Source organism: Sitophilus oryzae, unplaced genomic scaffold (genome assembly GCF_002938485.1).
Source record: "Sitophilus oryzae breed Bouriz unplaced genomic scaffold, Soryzae_2.0 scaffold_979_pilon_pilon, whole genome shotgun sequence".
Taxonomy (NCBI): Eukaryota; Metazoa; Arthropoda; class Insecta; order Coleoptera; family Curculionidae; genus Sitophilus; species Sitophilus oryzae.
This window is the reverse complement of record NW_022147615.1, coordinates 533,756-552,869: the sequence shown is the minus strand read 5'-3', so window position 1 is coordinate 552,869 and position 19,114 is coordinate 533,756. Positions and strand designations below refer to the sequence as shown.

Sequence of the window (19,114 nt, the reverse complement as noted above, 5' to 3'; positions counted from 1 at the left end):
TCTCTTCTAGTCAAATTAGAAGAAAAAAATTCAGTTTGAACTGAAAGAGTTCAAAAAACTTTCATATAAAAAACTATCAAAAGTTAAGTCACTATAGACTAAACTCAAAGGTCAAAAAAACTAAATCACAATAGAAGTCATCTATTACTGTCAATCAAAACATATCATATAGATCAATCAAAAATAATCCAAACTATATAGTAACTAAATTATAGTCACGCCTAAACTCCAGACAGAAATGTAAATTTAAGTATGAACTAAATACATAACATAGTGAATGTTAAAAATGTGGCCAACAAATTAACATATCACCAATCTATACAAATATATACTATATGGCGAGTGCAAGACTCGACAACTATATGTCCCAAAATATAAACTAGAAAACAATTTTGGTCCGTTTATAAAAATCCCATGCCATTTATCTAAATACAGGAGTAACTGTATTCTATAAATATCAATCTACATATTGATTGAACTTAAACAAATTTATCTGTACTGCCAAAGAAAAAATCTATAAATGAATTAAATTGATGCAACCAACATGTTATAATTAACATCAAGAAAGATAATCAATATCATCAATATAATAAGCACCTCAGCATACCCAGTATATATATATATATGCACACAACTATAAGTTATTACTAAAACAAAATATATTAATCTTCACTTGATAAAGATCTTTGATCATTATCTATGTGGTTGAAAGGCTTCAAATATTTAATATGCCAATTACCAGCTTTAGAACCATCAAGATCTTCAAGATTATAGACTAAATTAGGTAATTTTTTACGAACTATAGAATGAATACATTTAGGTACTAATTTTGTTGAAAATTTGTCAGCAGCGCTAGACAAAACTTTATTTCTATGCCATACATGGTCTCCTACATTAAAAGAAACATCTCTTTTCCTAAGATTATAAGAACGGGAATTACGCTCATGAGCTAAATGAAGATTACTACGAACTTGAATAAAAATATCTTTAAAATTTTGAAGATTAGCCGCGTAACTATTACAATCACCTGGAACTATCTCTAGGTCTTCGTGAGGAACTTCACTACGATAAAACTGTCCTGAAAGAGGTGGATGTCTACCAAAATTTAAAAATGCTGGTGTAAAATGGGTTACTTCATTTTTTGCAGTATTTATGGCTTGCTAATTTCTTTATCCCAATTTTCATGGTTATCTATATAACTCCGAACTGCGGTTCCTACAGTCCTATTGTTTCTTTCTACAAAGTTACAATGCGGTGAATATACAGGATTAAATCGAATATTAATATCAAAATTTTTTCACAAATTCTTAAATGTTTTACATGAAAATTGAATTCCGTTACCACAAATGATAGTTTGTGGGCAACCATAAACCAAAATAACACGATTTTCCAAAATGTCTTCAATAAAATGTGCTTTAGCTGAACGTAATGGAAAAAGAAGAGTATACTTTGAAAACCAATCAGCTATAACTAACAACCATTTATTACCTATCTTTGACCTAGGTAGAGGTCCTATAAGTTCTATAGCTATCACTTGAAATGGTAAATCAACAACTTTCTCTTTACCCATAAGTCCCATTCTAGCAGTGTTAGGAGCTTTTTGAGCACCACAAACCTCGCAGTTTCTAACAAATCTTAAAATATCCTCTCTCATTTTCGGCCAATAGTGCAATTCTTGAACTCTATTCAAAGTTTTAAAGAAACCAAAATGACCACTTGTAGGCGGGCTATGACAAGAATCTATAACTTCCTGTCGCTGTGGCTTTGGAACAAGAAATTTCCATTCTGGAAGGTTTTGATTCATAGGAAGACAGTTGGGGCAAATTTATAAACAAAATCATTTTCGACTTTCCACTGTGGAAAATTCTCTGGTGAGTCAATGATTTTCTGTCTCATCTTATCATACCAAGGATCTATGCGATCTACATCAATCATACAAATTACCCTTTCTTCAGAAATATCAGGAGTGTGTTCTTGAACATCCTCACTGCCAGGAATACGCGACATTGCGTCAGCAATGACATTGGAAACTCCCTTCTTATGAATTATGTCAAAAGTGTGCTTTCTTAAACGCACGCTCCAACGGGCCAATTTCCCAGAAGGATTACTTAAATTATTTAACCATAATAAACTGTGATTATCTGTAACAACGGTAAAAGGAACTCCTTCAATGTAGCACCTAAATTTCTCTATATTAAAAAGAACTGCTAAGCATTCTTTCTGAACAGTTGAATAATTACGCTCAGTTCGCGATAAAGAGCGACTAGCGTAGGCTATAATCTTATCTTATAACCCACAAAATTCTGGATGTTGATGAATTTAGAAGTATGCTTTGGAATTAAATAAAACAAGATTTTTTTTTATTAAATACTACTTATATTCTACTTAACAATTTCTCACTATAGTACGACAACTGGCTGGCTGTGACAGTCTTGACTATATTATAATGTAAAGTAGGTAATTAACTGGGATACTTAGATATATGCTTCTGCTTCCGTTGGTTGGGAGAAAGGCCTCGCCCTCTTCGCTGCACTCATCCGCTGGTGGGTAGCGTGATTGTCTGGCTAATCTTGGAGAGCTTGTGAGACTCCACCAGTCTCAGTGCGTGAGCTACTTATGGGGAGGGTCAGTTCTCGTATCTTCCTAGAAGATAATAAACAGCAGTATGCTATTCCAAACAATGGTTAAGCACCCAGTTATGTGGTAGTGTTCTACAGTACCAAGTCGACTGTCTGTGGTTGCCAATATAATGTACAATGAGAGTCAATCAAAATTTAAATCAAAGGTATAGTTATTTACCTTAACAATATTTAAATTAAATCTAATTAACTACTAATAAAAATCAACTTAAATTTAACCTTAAAATTAAAATAAAAAAATGGTCAATTTTAATACAGAAGCCGAAAGGCAGCAAAAACAAATTGGTATTTAACCAATAAATTGTTAGTCTTCTCTAAAACCCAACCAATAAAAAATTATGAATAATAGACAAAATTCTACTATCAACCTTGAAAATTTAATATTAATAATTAAATTTAATAAAATTTTAATTTAATTGAATAAAATATGAAATCTTGCTATGACAGTTTATCTCAAGTTAAGAATTAAATAGTTCCAAATTATTTTAAAAATAGGTAAAGATAAAATGTATCTCCCTCTCTCTGTCTCTCTCTGTCAAGAAATTTTAAAATTAATTTAAAAAAGAAATAGCAAGACCACTACCACACTACAGGTACGATTCTATTAGATAAATTAAAAAAAACGTGGTTCCATCAGACAATTATTTATTGCTTTGCACGTGCTAAAAACAGGCGTCTCCGTATATTATATATAGGTAGAAAAAATAAAGACAATAATTAGTTATTTATAACTCGAAAGATAGTAGAGTAACTATCTTACGATAAGTCTAAGCACGTGCTCTTATGACAAAAACTGTAGCTATATAAAAAACAAAAATAAAAAAACAATAGGTAGTTACCTACGTTTAGAAAACATATTAAGTAATGAAATAATTGCTGAAATAAATTGTTAAATAGAACCGTAGTAAAATTATCTAAAATCGTACCTTCAGCATGCAGTCTTGAAAAAAAAAATAAAAAAATCTCATCAGATTGGAATAATGGCCAAATACCCAGAGCAGAGATGAGAAGAGAAGAAGGCAAAATTTTAAAATTTTTAGTTTTATATTAACCATACCCCTTCTCCCGAAAATCTTGACATATCAGATCGAATTAAAAATAGACATGCGTTGTTAAACTAATTCTCGATAAAATTTCAACTACTAATAAAAATAATACTTAACGACTCCTTACATACCTTAAAAATCAAGGAAACAATTGCATCTTAATCAATTAGCACTGATAACAAGGAAAATTCACTTAACCTCTGTTAAAAATAAACAAGTGAATCTCAAACAGTAGGTAGGCAACCAAAAATTGCAACTATTGTATCATGAATTGCCTAAAACAATCTACGGTGTTTTACAGTCTGCAATATTTTGTACACCGTACCATTTGGTGTAATTTGGTACTCCATGGATTCTCCTGATGGATGGCACGATCCATGAAAAGAGCAACTTAATTTATATTCGTTGAACAAAAACATATTAAAATCCAAATAATAAGTTCAACTTTGCTAAGTACCATTGAGAATTATTAAAGAACGATAAAAATATATATTTTAAATTAATTAATCAATAATATATATATATATATATATATATATATATATATATATATATATATATATATATATATATATATATATATATATATATATATATATATATATATATATATATATATATATATATATATATATATATTAATTATATATTAATATAATAATAATAAATATAATATTAAATTATATATATACGATAATTATTATAAATAATTGATTAACGAATTGAACGTTTATCTAATTCTAGTATCCGACGCACAACAACCAACCGGGGAAAAGTACGGTACGGAAAAGCGAGTGTCAATGCGAGTAAAATTGCAAACTGTAAAAATCTTGTTTAAAAATAAAATAATCCGAAGGCAAGCACAACGAAAATAAATTTTCGTTACAATCTTCACCATCAATCTTTTGTAGCAAAACTCCACCCAAACCGGTGTCTGAAGCATCTGACTCAATAAAAAATTTCTCTGAAAAATTAGGTTGTGACAAAATCGGAGCTGACAATAGAAGATCTTTAATATGCAAAAATGAATGTTCTGCCTTGGTATTCCACTCTATGGATTGTCCCTTCTTACGTCCTTTAAGAAGATCGTTAATAGGAGACATCAAAGTTGAAAAGTCTTTAATAAAATGACGATACCATGAGCAGAGTCCAACAAATCTCTTAATTTTAGTAGTAGTTCGAGGTTGTGGATAATTTGCCATAGCTGATACTTTATCTGGGTCTGTTCTAAGTGAATTTGAGCCAACAACATATCCTAAAAATTTTAAAGTGGTTTTAAAAAAATCACACTTCTTCAAATTTAGTGAAAGTCCTGCTTCACGAAGTTTTTCTTTCACTTCAGTGAGGAGTTTTATATGGTGATAAAAATCTTCACTTATAACTAAGATATCATCTAGATAAGTAAATATATGGGGCTCAAACTTAGGACTGAAAATAGCGTCTACTAAACGTTGCTGAGTCTGCGCAGCATTGCGAAGACCGAATGGCATTGTTACGAACTGAAAAAAGCCTCGACCTACTACAGCAAAAGCAGTCTTTTCTTTCGAACGTTCATCAAGAGGAATTTGCCAAAAAGCTTTACGTAAATCAATGGAAGAGATAAATTTAGAATTTCTTAATGAACTTAAAATTCTTTCAACGTTAGGCAAAGGATAGCAATCATGTTTGGTAACCTCATTTAATGGTCTACCATCAAAACAAAATCGATATTCGCCATTAGCTTTTTTGACTAATAGTACGGGCGAACAATAAGGACTTTTGGACGGTTCAATCACACCTAACTGTAACATTTCGTCTAATTCATCATTTAAAATTTTAGCCATATAAGGAGACATAGAAAAAGGTCTACGTTTGAAAGGTGGAGCGTCACCAGTATCGATGTTTAAAGGAATTTTATCAGTACGTCCTAACTTATCTTGACTACTAATCTCATCAAAAGAAGCAATAACATTTTCAGCTCGAATTCGCTGTTCAATAGAAAGATCATCTAATGAGTTTAATAAAGGAAATAATTCATTTGAACTAGGCATATCTGTTACACAAAGCTCTCATGCTTTCTCTGTACATGCCAAGAATCATTCTTAAAATTAACTAGGTACTATATTAAAAGTTTTTGCAAAATCACAACCAAATATAAAAGTTTGTGGTAGAAATGGAACTACAAAAGCTTTGATAACATGACAACAGTTCAATTGCGACAGGCAAATCTACAATTCCGCTGAGAATGTGTTGTTTTAAATCAGCTGTGCATATATAACCGGTCTTTGCTGGGTAAATCTTTAAATTCAAATTATTTAAAATGTCCAAACCCTTTGAACCAACAACAGAAGCAGTAGCTCCTGAATCTAATAAAACTGAAACACTTATATCATACAACTTCACGGAAATATATGGTCTATTATCAAGTGACTTATTTACGAACACAGGAGAAACTTCATTTCCATCACTACTTTCTGGAATACAACCTTTATTCGAAACCTTACTCTTGCAAACTCTATTATTCACTAAAGAAGTAACCATAAAATTACGAACTTTATTCAGCCAAGCTGACCAATCTTTATTATTAAAAAACTTCTTAAAAATAGGTGACTTATCTTGACGGTGATTATCTTTTGAAAAACTATTTGAAAATCTTTTATTATAAAAAAATTTAGAGGCCTTATTATGAACTGTCGATCGACCCCTGAAATTCACAGAACCTACTAGTTTTTTGAACATTTAGTACAAGAAGTTGTTTTTACATCAGGCAATCCACATTTAAAACTAAATAATTTTCCAGGAGCAATACAATTCTCAAAAGTATGGTTAGCAAGACCACAATTCCAGCAAACAATAGACCGTTTAGTTTATCAGATTTAATAGAATTATTAGATTTAAAAGAGTTATTGTTGTTATTACTATTAAAATTATTTTTATTTTTATTAAACTTATTTTTAGAATTGTACTTCTGATTACTACTTTTAGAACAAGATGGAGATGGCTCGTCTAAACTAGAAATACATTCTTTCGGTCTTTTGTCCTTCTTAGTAAGATAATCAGCCTCCTCAGGACATCTACATAAATCTGAAAGTTCTGCAACAGTGTTAACATTTGTAAGTGCTAACCTGCTAACAAATTCTGGAAGAAGATTTCTTTTAATTTGTTTTAAAATTTTAGAAGTTTCGAAAGGTGTTCGCGAAAGTCTCGCAAAAAGGCTTCCAGATGAGCAATGAAAACTACCGTTGACTCATTTTTCCGCTGTTTCCTCATTTTGACCTGCTCCCAAATTTTTTCGTCAATATCATCATGCAAAAAATCACGCTTTAGTCTAGCTACTAAATCTTCCCAATTATTAACAGAATTCTTTATACTTCTGTACCAAACAAAAACATCATTAACAAAAAATTCAGCTGCAGAAAAAAAAGTTCATTAGTTGAGACATTTCTAGCTGAGGCAAGTTCAGTTAATCTTTCTAAAAATGGATATAAATTATTACCAGTACCATCAAATTTAATTTGCCATTCACTAACAGGCTGACTACGTGATGAACAACTTACAATAGGGGTTGGAATGTTTATAACTGGATTTGAAACAAAAGATTCATTAGTATTTGACGTAGATGGAATTTTGTCATAAAGGTCGCCTTCTAATTTCAAACAAGTAGCATTAGTCTCACTAATATAAGTCTTAACCAATGGCAATAATTTGGGGTCTAAAGAAAATGAAATAATATGCTGAACTCTACCTGCAATATGACTCAAACGCGACTTTACTCTAAGAAATGTACTGTCACTTTCTGCACCTTCAAAGTCTTCGATAATTAAATTAACTGAATTTAAACTTTTCCCAATAGCTTCTTGTTCTTTGTTAAAATCTAATTCTATATTTGCTAACTGTATATTATTACCAGGTTTGGATTTTTCACTAGCTAATAATCGACTTAAAATTTTACGTTTGTCTGCAACGGGACGAGTAGTAGCAGACTGACGAATAAACAATTCATAATCCAACTCATAATCTAAAAGATGACTGGGTCTAAAGTTATAAATGTCCATCATGAATGACTAAATGAAACGATAAATAAATATTGAGGAAAAAGAAAACAAATCAAATATAAGATTAGCGCCGACTAAAACTATGAACAAGTATTCTTACCCTGTAGGTGTGTATACTTACTCTCTAAAAGTTTGTAGTCAATTCAAACATAAGTTAGATATTGCACAATTAAAATTATCAATATCAAACACTAAATCAAATGTTAAACATTAACATTAAAGTCACTTTTCAAAGGATTCCCAATAAATCACTCTCAAAAAATTTAAACACGAAGTAAAAATCAAATAAAATCAAATTGTATGATGTGTATTGTTACTCAAAAAAAAAAATAATGAAACCAAGTTAACAGAAAAAAATCACTAATGAGGTTTTTCTTTCTTACTAAATTGTTCCAAGTTCAATCATATACTGAACAAGAAAAATAAACTATATGTATACCTACCTATAAAATATACAAGTTAATGTATACCTAAGTGACAAATCAAAATAAGTCTATCTTCAGTAAACACGTATAAAAAAATTGAAAATAGTTTCCAAGTTTTCCGAGAGATATAAGAAGATCAAATATCGAAAAAGAATTTAAACTAAATCTTTACTTGAAGTGTTTCAAGGTTGGTATCTCAAAATATTCAATTAATAAATTATCAAAAAAATTAATCAGTGTATCTAGAATAATAGCTGTAAAAAAATTAAAAGTGTACAAACGCTGGACGCCACTTTCTTTGTGACAAAAACTTTCCTGTTATTGAAAATTTAAGTCAAAATATTGCGAACGGCTACTCTTATATCGGAGGCAGTGGGAACAAGCTTTTGCTTCTGCACTTGACTAAAAATATGATACCCACCTATATCTTACACTGCATACCAAAGGGCTACTTATTTCAAAAAAGATGCTAATATTTCTAGAAAGGATAGTACAAACTGAAATAAGAAAATTTGTACAAGTGTATTAATTGAATAGAAACTAAAATTAGTATAGCTATTAAATATTTTGAGAGACTGGATCAACCAATGAAAATAACTAAATACCCAAAAAATAAGATTTATTTCTTTTGTTAGAAATTATTTGGTACCTATTCGGCACAGCAATTATATACATTAATATACAAGAATTATATTTAAGAAACTCTATCTTAAAAACTTGTTTAAAATCAAATTATGTCTTTTCAGATATTATTCAAAACAATTATAATAGAAAATAATACTTTTACAGACGGTCTTGGTTTTATTCGAATATTAAATATCTAAATTTCAATTGACTTATTACGAAGATTCATGAACTTTTTCTTATTTATAGTTAAGGGAAAAGTTTAAAAGTTGTATTCAAGATTGCTCTTACAGGTCAAAGATCGTAATGATATAAAAGGTTAACATAAATAGATATTAAATCCGAATAATCAATCAATATAACATGTTTATTTTAATAATCAAATACAAGTAAAATTTAAGCAATGCTGAAGGCAAATACTTATTCGGCAAAACATCACAGCATCCAACTTTTTCTCAGAGGGGTGCAGGGCTGAAATCTAACCGAACAGGCTGCTACTAATTACTTCGGTGACTGAATACGTAAGAAAACTTGTGGAAAAACTTGGCACAAACTTCTAGAAAAATATGCAGAACAACTTGCAGAAAAACGTCTAGAAATGTCTAGAAATACTTGAAGAAAAAATCCAAAGAAAAACGTTGAGAAAAACGCCGAGAAAAATAATTTATAAAAAAAAAAAAAAAAATGTTGAGAAAAATACGTAGAAAAACCTAAAAGAAATGCACGGTATTAGTTAACCTACATTTTAAAAACCGAAAAAATTTATGAAGGTATTAATTTACCTCATTGTGAAGGCACACAATCAATTATTTAACATTTCTTCTCAAATAAGGGCTCGACACTTCTCATCAAAAAACTGGAATCTAAAAGAAAGGCATGTGAAGGTTTTTCTACCGAATGAAAATTACCAAAAACTATAGATTCAATTAAAAATCTCAATAATCAAAGCTATATGGCACCTTCAACCATCTATAGGATAACAAATCACAATATTTTTCCCATATTGTGAAAAAATACCAGCCAACAAATTTAATTTCAAATGACAGTGACCTCGGTAACGGCCAAATCCGAGTGGCGATTTTGACGTTTCCCGTCTTGTCGATACACCAGGGTACGATCCAATATTTTCGATAGAGAGCGTTCCGAAATTTAAGTGTTGTAGAAATGTAAAAAGAATATCGATACAATAATAAAATACCGTCTATAATAAAACAAAGTAGCATTTGGAAAATGAAAATGCTACATCTTTAAGTCTGATTCAGAACTCCGAAATTAGTGGAATAAATTAGTGATTTCAATTAAACTTTTTACTTAAAAATTTATCAACATTCACAATACCGTTTACCCACGATTCCCAGTGTGAATACATCTCAATTGCAAAATCCTCTAACGAGGAATAGTATGTATATATTAAGGGTATATATTACATGTATATATTAAGGGAAACTATTTATTTACAGTTCATGAAAATATTTAAAAAAAAGAAAGAACTATGAAATAATAAATTAAATACTTACACACTAATTATTATAAAAACTATTCGAACTATGCCAGCTAAAATGTTCATTATGGGCTTACGTTCGAAATATTCCAATAGCAAAAAAAAACACTCTACTGAACAGATCATTTTAAATAAACATACCTACACAAGGTAAACGGAATTTAAAAGATTTCAAACTGGAAAGCTGATATACGCATATGAATGAGGCTTTAATCCGATGGAATTGAAAAATGCACTAATGGAATAGCTTTACGAATTAACATGGGTTGGTTAGCATTAGCTGATTTTTTGGGATGTTTGGATTAAGCTATAAAGGTATATTTTGAATAACCAAACAAAAAAACTATAGTAGGAATATCTATTAACTTAATTGTCATTAAGGCTATATGAAATGTTGTAGTGCGTCAAATAATTTTTCTCAATGGAAAAATAAAAATATGTTCACCACTTCAAACACCTAGAACCACTTTTAGTTTTTTGTGTGTATAGCTCTAGTGAAAACTAATCTTAGTTTTTATAAAAATTTAGAGAATAAACTGTTGCTATAAAATTTACACCGGGTGGTGCATCGTCATTGGATACAGAAAATCGCATGCAGATTTTGAATTGTCCAGATATGGGCCCCTGATAATTTTACAGCGTAGAAATATAGACAGCACAACCAATTATAGACGCTTTTTAGATGTTGTTTTTATTAAACTATTTAAAATCAGCTTGTCCAAGATTGCAACACAGGCAGACCTCTAAAAACCCTATTTATGGCTTAACTATAATACGGAAAGCATTTAATAGGAGCCAATATCTGGACAGTTCAAAATTGGCATGGGATTTCCTGTTTCCAACGACGCCGACGATACACCACCCGGTATTCATCGGGCACACAATTCAGCTCATATTCTAATGATGAGAAAACTATTAAAATATCCAAGTATATAGGTAGACAAAAACGGTAATCCTTATTAGCTTAAAAAAACTAAATCCTTATATTAAGTACTTTTCGGTTACGTCTATTTTTTGTTATTGAGCATAAAAAAATCACAATTGACTAAACGTTCCTCAGTGTGGGTACATCTCAATTATTGCAAAACCTCTAACGAGGTATAGGGGGACTCAAAATATCACAATCTTTTCAAATGTTTAAGTTATAAAATACAGTTACAGACAAAGTTAAAAAAGGTTAGGTTAGGTTAGGTTTAAATTATTATAATAATGCGGGACATATTAGAGGGGGGCTGGTTTCGTAACAGCGCCCCCTCCTCAGATACATGCTTACGGATACATGGCTCTACGGCCTCTGATACACTGAGAAGTCTGGTAGAAATAGCAGTCTTCAGTTTTCTCGCCCGATCTCTGCTTTGGGATGTAATAGCAAACGAGGATCTCGATCCCCGTAAATTTAAGCAGGGTCTCAATCATATTCCGGATTGTAGGTCAACTCAAACCACCGAGTCCACACGCCGGCTTCGAAATGGCTAACCGTGTAATGTTGTTGTTTAGCAGGGCTTCTCTCACTTTAATCAGAGACTTCCATAAATTGAGATAACTTGGCTTACTCGGTGATAATTCTTTGGTGACCAGCTGGAAGATGTGTCTTGTTTGAGATTGTATTTTGGAACTGTTGACAGTTGTGTTAAAACTACTTATTTCCAATTAAATAATGAATTTTTTTAACAAGATTTCGGTATGGCAATGGGATCACCTCTCAGTAGGTATTTTATGAGAGAGCCTCCTCCTCATTTTCTGTGATTTTCCCTCCTTGTACCATGAGAGAGCCTCCTCCTCTTAGGAGGAGGCTCTCTCATAAACAGATATTTTTATCCCCACTTATTTCTACCTCCTCCTCCCACCAATATAATATACGTTTCAAAATACATTAATCTCCACTACTTTCATCCCCACTACTTTTATCCCCACTATATAGTTTGTAAGGTAGGTCTTTAGAAGAAAGTAAAGCGCATCTTTTTTATTCATCGAGAGTGATGCAATACAATAAGAAAAAAATAACTGATGTTGTTAGAAAGCTGATACAAAATATATTGATTTTCATCAATCTATTTCTCATCAAATAGTTTTAATTAATCAAAATGATTTATTTTTGCCACTAAAAGAAGATTGTCATAGGATAACTGAGTTTTGTGCTGATTTTCTATTACAAAGGATTAATCTTTACGAGTTTGTGCGTGCATTGGGACATACATATTTTGCAAGTGAACTAACACACATTGTTCCATACCTGAGAGTAACGAAGAATTCAAAGTTATAAATAGAAATTTTAAAGGTGTTCGAGCGGTTCCACTTGGATGACGCTAGAGATCAGTTATTTCAAAGATTTAAAGACAAGTTACCACAACCCGGAGAAGTTAAGAGCACAATATCAAGAAAACATAGACTTCTTCGTCAATATCGTGCTCCGAAATATTTAAAACTATATTTTGTTTTAAGGTGAAAAATGTCAAGTGAGAATATTGAACTAATTAGTTCAGTAATATGTATTCATCAAGAACTTTATGAATCATTTCATGAGACTTATCAAAAACTTAGGCAGATGGAAAAAGATATTATGATATGATTCGTAAATATGAAAAAGGAATGAGTGCGTGTGCACAATATTATGAAAATCATGATATATTAGAATTATCCTCTGTAATGATAGACTTAGATTTTATAAATCAAATAACATATTTAACAAATTTGTTAAAGATCGGGGAATACCTTACGAACAAGTAGCAGATGATGTAAACACTAACATAAATAGTAATTTAGTTAACCCGGATAATTCATCCAATAACTTAGTTGATGTAGAAGTACTAATTTAGTATAAATTATATTTTAATAAAAGATGTTATAAATATTATATAGATTTTTATTCATTCATAAAAAATTATCATACAAATATAAAACATTTGATAATGCACACATACAAGTTGACTTAGAATGATAAAAGCATTTTGGTGTTCCGATAGGCAAAGCAGGTTGTTCGTCTATTTCAATCACTGGTTTTTTTGGAATAGTTCTTTACAAATTCTGCTTTTTCAGTTCCTTTAACATAAACAAATTCCACTTGTACTTCTTCAGTGAGTTTTATTTGAAAATAATGGTGGGAGGTGTAAATCCTTTCCATTCCAGTTGATAATGATGGTTTTTCTTAATAGGGGCCATGGGTCAAGCCTGTCTGTGACATTCTGGTGACAGAAAGTCTAATGGATAGGGTTTCTTAAAGATATAATGTGAGATTCTATGTCCATCAAAAGCTGCAAGTTCTTTAGGTAAAAATATGTTTTTCTCATCTTTAAATCCTTGTATATCCACAATCAACCTCATATTTTTAGTTCAATTAAACTTTTTAATTAGACTTTTTTGTCTTGAGTAATTTGTAATTTGTTCTTCAATTTTTGTATTTTAAAATAAATTTTTGTATTTCTAGTTGAAGTGTTGATGACATATTTACTACTACAGACTCTATGTTTACTTATTTATATTAAATCTATGAGGGTGGGGTAAAAGTTTATAATTGTTTAACAATCTTTGTTAAAGGATTGTAACTAAATAATTTGTCATGTAAAATAAGACAATAAGCAGATGTATCTTTTTAATTGCACTGTTTGTCTCAAACTCAGTTCTCATTACAACAGAACCCATTTGAAGGGTTTCCTTTTGGTGAGAACAATCAATATATGTAATCGGTGAAATTTCCTTGAATTTTTCAGGATTAAAAATGGGTTCATTAGAAGTACCATAATAAGAATAGCGAAAATTGGCAAACATTTCATATAAAGATGAATATTTGTTCTCTTTGAAATTTAAATATAAGTCATGATATGGTACCTTCAGAATTTAAAATATTCCTAATATTTGTTAAATCTACATTGTCAAATTGACTCATATCTTTTTTAACATCTCCTTTTCGATATTCTTGAAAGGCAATTATTACATGACGGGGAGCTTCAAGTTTACTAGTTGTTTTTACAGGCCATGTGTGTCGTGTTGTTTCAGTTAGCGAAGAGTATTCAACAAGTTCCCAACTTCTAAATCCAATTAGTATATCTTTATTTGACTCCAGTATTCTAGTGAGAGCTAGTTGTTGTGGTATATCAACTAAATTGTGCGGTACTTTCCAATAGATTTTATCGAAAGTAACTTTTGGGGTTTCTAAAGTTGTAGATGGAGGTGTTACATCATCCTTAAAGAAAACTCCATCTAAGTCATTATTAGATCTAATAAGAACCAACCCTTGTTTCATATTAATTATAATTTTTTTGTAATCTTCAAAGAATCCCATTAACAGTTTTAGTGGTATAGATACGGAGAATTTTCCATTATCATCAACTAAAATTCTATCCTCTTCTTTTCTGTGTAGAAACCAACCTGCATTTTGCAATTTTAAACTTTCATTTGTGTTACTGGATAGATAACCTTTTAATGTTGATGCTAGTCCTACATTTCTTAGGGCATCTATAGTAATACCATTTAACTCATAACGAATTTCTCTAAATAAGAAAGCAATACCATTGTTCGTAAATCGCAATCTCTTTGTATAATTTCCTTCTGTGTTTGTTAACTTTCCTTCGATGTAAAGTAGGCTTTCTGATGGTAGAGTGTAAGCATCAAGTTCTTGGATTGGTATACGTATTTCATCATTATAATCAAATTTTGAAGAAATGTAAGGTTGATAGTTATGTAATTCTGAACTAACAATAGAGTTATCAATATATAACTTTTCGTTTACATTTAATATGCTCATTATATTAAGACTTTAAAACCTAGTGATTTTAGAAAATTATGATTTTTTCGTGTTAATCGATTGGTGTTGGATTTGACACTGAATAATTTTTGTGTCAGTCTCTTTTTATAAGTTTTTTTTTTTTTTTTTTTTTTTTTTTTTTTAATTTTTATTACCTCTATTATATCTAACAACCATTTTATAAACCGTTTGTTTTAAATGTAATCTTACTGTAATAGTTTCACCCCTGAAACTGATAAGATCTCCGTCTTGATCAACAATTTTTACTGTAAAGTTGTTAATTGCTTTAACGCTGACTGGAAAATATAATATGGGTAAAGGAGATTCAACTATTTTATACCCTGGAGCTACATCAGGATAAAATTGGTGAATAATATGAACAGGTTTTCCGTTACTAAATGAACCAACACAGATATTACAATCAATGCAAATAGCGTTGACTTTACTTATATTAGCAACATTATCTGAATGATCTACTTTATCCGCTTCTATGATTCTACTTTTAAAACCTAGTATTTTTTCCTATTGAATCATCTTTGTAAAATCAATTTGTTTGCTGCACATTAGGGTACATTTCAGGGTATTAGTATTAGGTTTTAATAAAAAAGCAACGTTTTCATTTTCAAACACAGTTTTAACTTCTTCATCTTTTATGTTTCTATATCAATTATATCATAAGTTCCATCTGGAATAACAATCACTTTATCACCTATATAAAGTTTATTGTGACCTTTTTCTATATTGGGTATAGTCATAAAAGTTTCAAAATCTGCTAAACCTAAGTAATATTGTTTTTCATCATCCAAATATATAGGTGGATTGAAATCAGCTGATAAAACTGAACTGTTTCCTGATATTGCTATTGTAGTAGACATTGTAAATGTTTATTTTATTACATGTTAGCTTATATATTATTTTTAAGAATTTTAGAGAAAGTTGTCCGCAGTTGTATGAATTATTTTTTGTTTATTTTCATATGTGTAAAATAATTTCACTTCACCATTTGAATTAAAAATATTTTGAAAGTTCAAGAGGTGGTTTTAAATTTCCATAACTATCAAAGTATACAACATAATTATCATTTTTACCGTATGAAGTCCAATGTATTATTTTGCTTCCTGTCTAAATTAACAACACCACACTCTTTTAAAGATATTGTATTTGGAAGTTCATCAAGCATAAATACACCTCTGAAATTAGGAATTTTCATTACCTTTACATACTTAATAATGTCAATATTTGTAAGCAGTCTACGTGGAAAACTTATGTTAATCTTTTGGTCTTTTTTTATACCAAGTTTACCACCTTTATACGGTTTTATAAAAAGTCCTTTTCCTTTATACGGTTTAATAAATAATCCCTTTCCCTTAGAAACATCCTCCATTGCAATATTATGTCTATGCATTTCTTCTAAATGCTGTTTAGATGCTTTAGCATCGTTGACTGCTTTGGCAATTCCTGCAGCACCTCCACCTAGTGCACCTAACGCTCCCAATATTGGGAGCAAAAGTGGTAAAAGTCCCCAAATTTTTTCAGGTGTTCGAATTATACGTTTTTTCTTCATGTTAAGCTTTCCTCACTCTTATCCTTTTTCTTTTTATAACATTCCAAAGCTTCGTTTTCCCTTCATTATGGCAGCAACAGTTAATGCAGCTACTTTTTCACCGATTGAAGAATCCTTAGCTTTTACTCTATTCCAAGCCTGATCTCCTAACAGTTTATCAGATGCGTGTCTTTTTAATAAATCCTCAGATTGAGAGTATGCTATATCATGCTGTTTACAAGCAGTATCCAATGGATTTATACCAATATCCACTCTGGCTATTCTCTTCTCCAATTTTGTACCCGGTCCACAGTAGTTATATCCTTGTATGTGAAATTCGAAGGGAAGGTTGGTAATTAATTTGTTTACTAAACCAAAACGTTTTTTTCGTCTCCTATTTATAGTTTTGTTCTCACTGGAGTGATGTACAATCATTAAAACGTATTTAAATACTAAACATAAACTATTGCTGCTAGGGTATAAATACTTTTACACACAATGGAATATATTATAATTTTAAAAATGAAGATCGAAACAAAATTCTCTTTACCTATTAAGAACCATGATGAAAAAGTTTCACACAAACAATTTAGGAAACATGGTGCTTTGTTTGGTGGTGGTTCGAAAAGAGGATTAATTGTTGGTTGTAGTGAAAGTGGTAAAACTAATGTTATGCTAACATTGCTTGAACATCCTAATGGTATTAGATTCGAAAATGTTTATATATATTCAAAATCATTAGATCAACCGAAATATAAATATTTAAGACAACTTTTAGAACCTATGAAAGAAATTGGTTATTTTGAATATGATAATGATGAAAATGTATTTCAATTCCTATAAAATAAAACCACTTGTTATTATCTTCGACGATATTCCTTGTCACAATCAATCAATTATTCGAGATTATTTTACACATGGTAGATATACAAACACAGATTGTTTTTTTCATATTTCAGGGCTACTCTTCTATTCTTAAACAACTAATTCGTGAAAATTCAAATTTATTGATTTTGTTTAAACAAGACTTCTTCAGTTTAAACATATATATAATGATCATTGTATGATAGATATGACATTTGATTAGTTTAAAAATATTTGTGCTAAATGTTGAAAGGAACCCTATGGATTTCTTTTAATTGATAAAGATTGTCAATTAAATAATGGTAGATATAGAAATAAATTTGACCTCATATTTATATATAAGACGAGTTTTGTGTTTTTTCCTCATTTAAAAATTATCTAACATGGATAAACGATTAGCTAAAGAGTTGATAAAGTCAAGACAAGCAGTAAAAGAAAAGTATCATATGCTAAAATCAGCAGCATCTACAACACAAGCAGAGTTAGAACAAACTTACAAACCAATAACACAACCTATACAAGAACTAGTCTCAGCTATTGGAAAATCGGAACATTTACACAAAAAAGAAGAACCTGTTGACTTACAAGACGAATATTTTAAAACTCGCTAACACCTACAAAAGTTAAAATAACTCCGAAAACTGGCAAAACTCCTATATTACCACCTGAACCTCCATCATTTTTTAACAGATCAACAGAATCTATAAGTCGGATTCCCACATATACAAGAACAAGTAGTTATTGTGCAGAAACATATCCTTCACAATTTAACCATTCAGAAAGTAGAAATTTTTCAGATATATTAGAAGAGACAAGACAAACTATTCAAACATATGTTGGGAGTTCGGGATATGATGATTGGTTGAATGCTTTCCATGAATTGCCAAGAACATATATAGATGAAGGTGTGAAAGATACAATGTCTAAGTTTGATCATAATTATGTAATAGTGCATGATCTCGAAAGAGATAAATTTTTTGGGTTTAACACAAAAACCTGTGGAAATAATTGGTAAAAATATTCATATGGAAGGTATAAAATATCCCGGAACGGTTGGTTTATATGAATTACTTTTTAAAAAAGAACCTGTTGGATATAAAAATGAAGATTTAGAAAATTATATGGACATATTAAAAAAGAATGCATATCGTAGAAATTTTGATCCCAACGAGCAAGTGCAAGGAAATAGTTAACATAAATATGTAACAATAATTGGACCATACTTGCAACGAAAGGGTATTACAAAAACTAAACAATATCACCATTGGAAAGGTTGTCTGAAGCTTTTGCTAAACCGAAAGCACCATTTAGAACTAGTAGAACGACTGCTGTTCAGAAAGGGAAAGGTTTAACTTAAAATAAATAAATCAAATACAGATTATGTGTAATGGGATAATATAAATGAACTTGTGGATCGACTTCGTCTTTTACTAGCATCTACAGATGCTGCGTACAGCCCACAACAAATAGAAAATATTATCTTATAATTTGAGGGAATTAAGGGAGGCTAAAGTTATAATATAAATAAGAATTGCTATAAACAAATCAAATTGTTGACCAATATCAAATCATGTCTGTTGATAAATTTGGTTGTCATATTTCTAAACGTAACACTGTAAATACAACAACCTTGGAAGATACAGTCTTATCAAATGTTGAAAAATAAAATAGCAATACGTAACTGAACGAAGTATGAG

General features: G+C 30.3%; 1 protein-coding gene across 1 annotated transcript; it reads right to left on the bottom strand.

The window, feature by feature from the left end:
• Positions 1–662: 662 nt before the first annotated feature.
• On the bottom strand, positions 663–7,719 carry LOC115891183. The gene is made up of 7 exons (XM_030911587.1): positions 7,161–7,719; positions 6,644–6,757; positions 5,995–6,189; positions 4,572–5,672; positions 1,945–2,141; positions 1,489–1,762; positions 663–1,078 (listed from the first exon to the last, which is right to left on the bottom strand). The coding sequence occupies exons 1-7, from the start codon at positions 7,717–7,719 to the stop codon at positions 663–665; spliced, it is 2,856 nt and encodes a 951-aa protein (XP_030767447.1).
• Between the last annotated feature and the right edge of the window lie 11,395 nt (positions 7,720–19,114).

Excerpts from the sequence above, each read along its gene's own strand:
- LOC115891183 (XM_030911587.1), bottom strand. The coding sequence starts at position 7,719 with ATGGACATTTATAACTTTAGACCCAGTCATCTTTTAGATTATGAGTTG. Across the intron at positions 6,190-6,643 it reads ATCTCCATCTTGTTCTAAAA|TGAATAATAGAGTTTGCAAG; the intron begins GTAGTAATCAGA and ends TTACTTCTTTAG. Across the intron at positions 5,673-5,994 it reads TTCTGTTGTTGGTTCAAAGG|ATGATCTTTCTATTGAACAG; the intron begins GTTTGGACATTT and ends TAAACTCATTAG.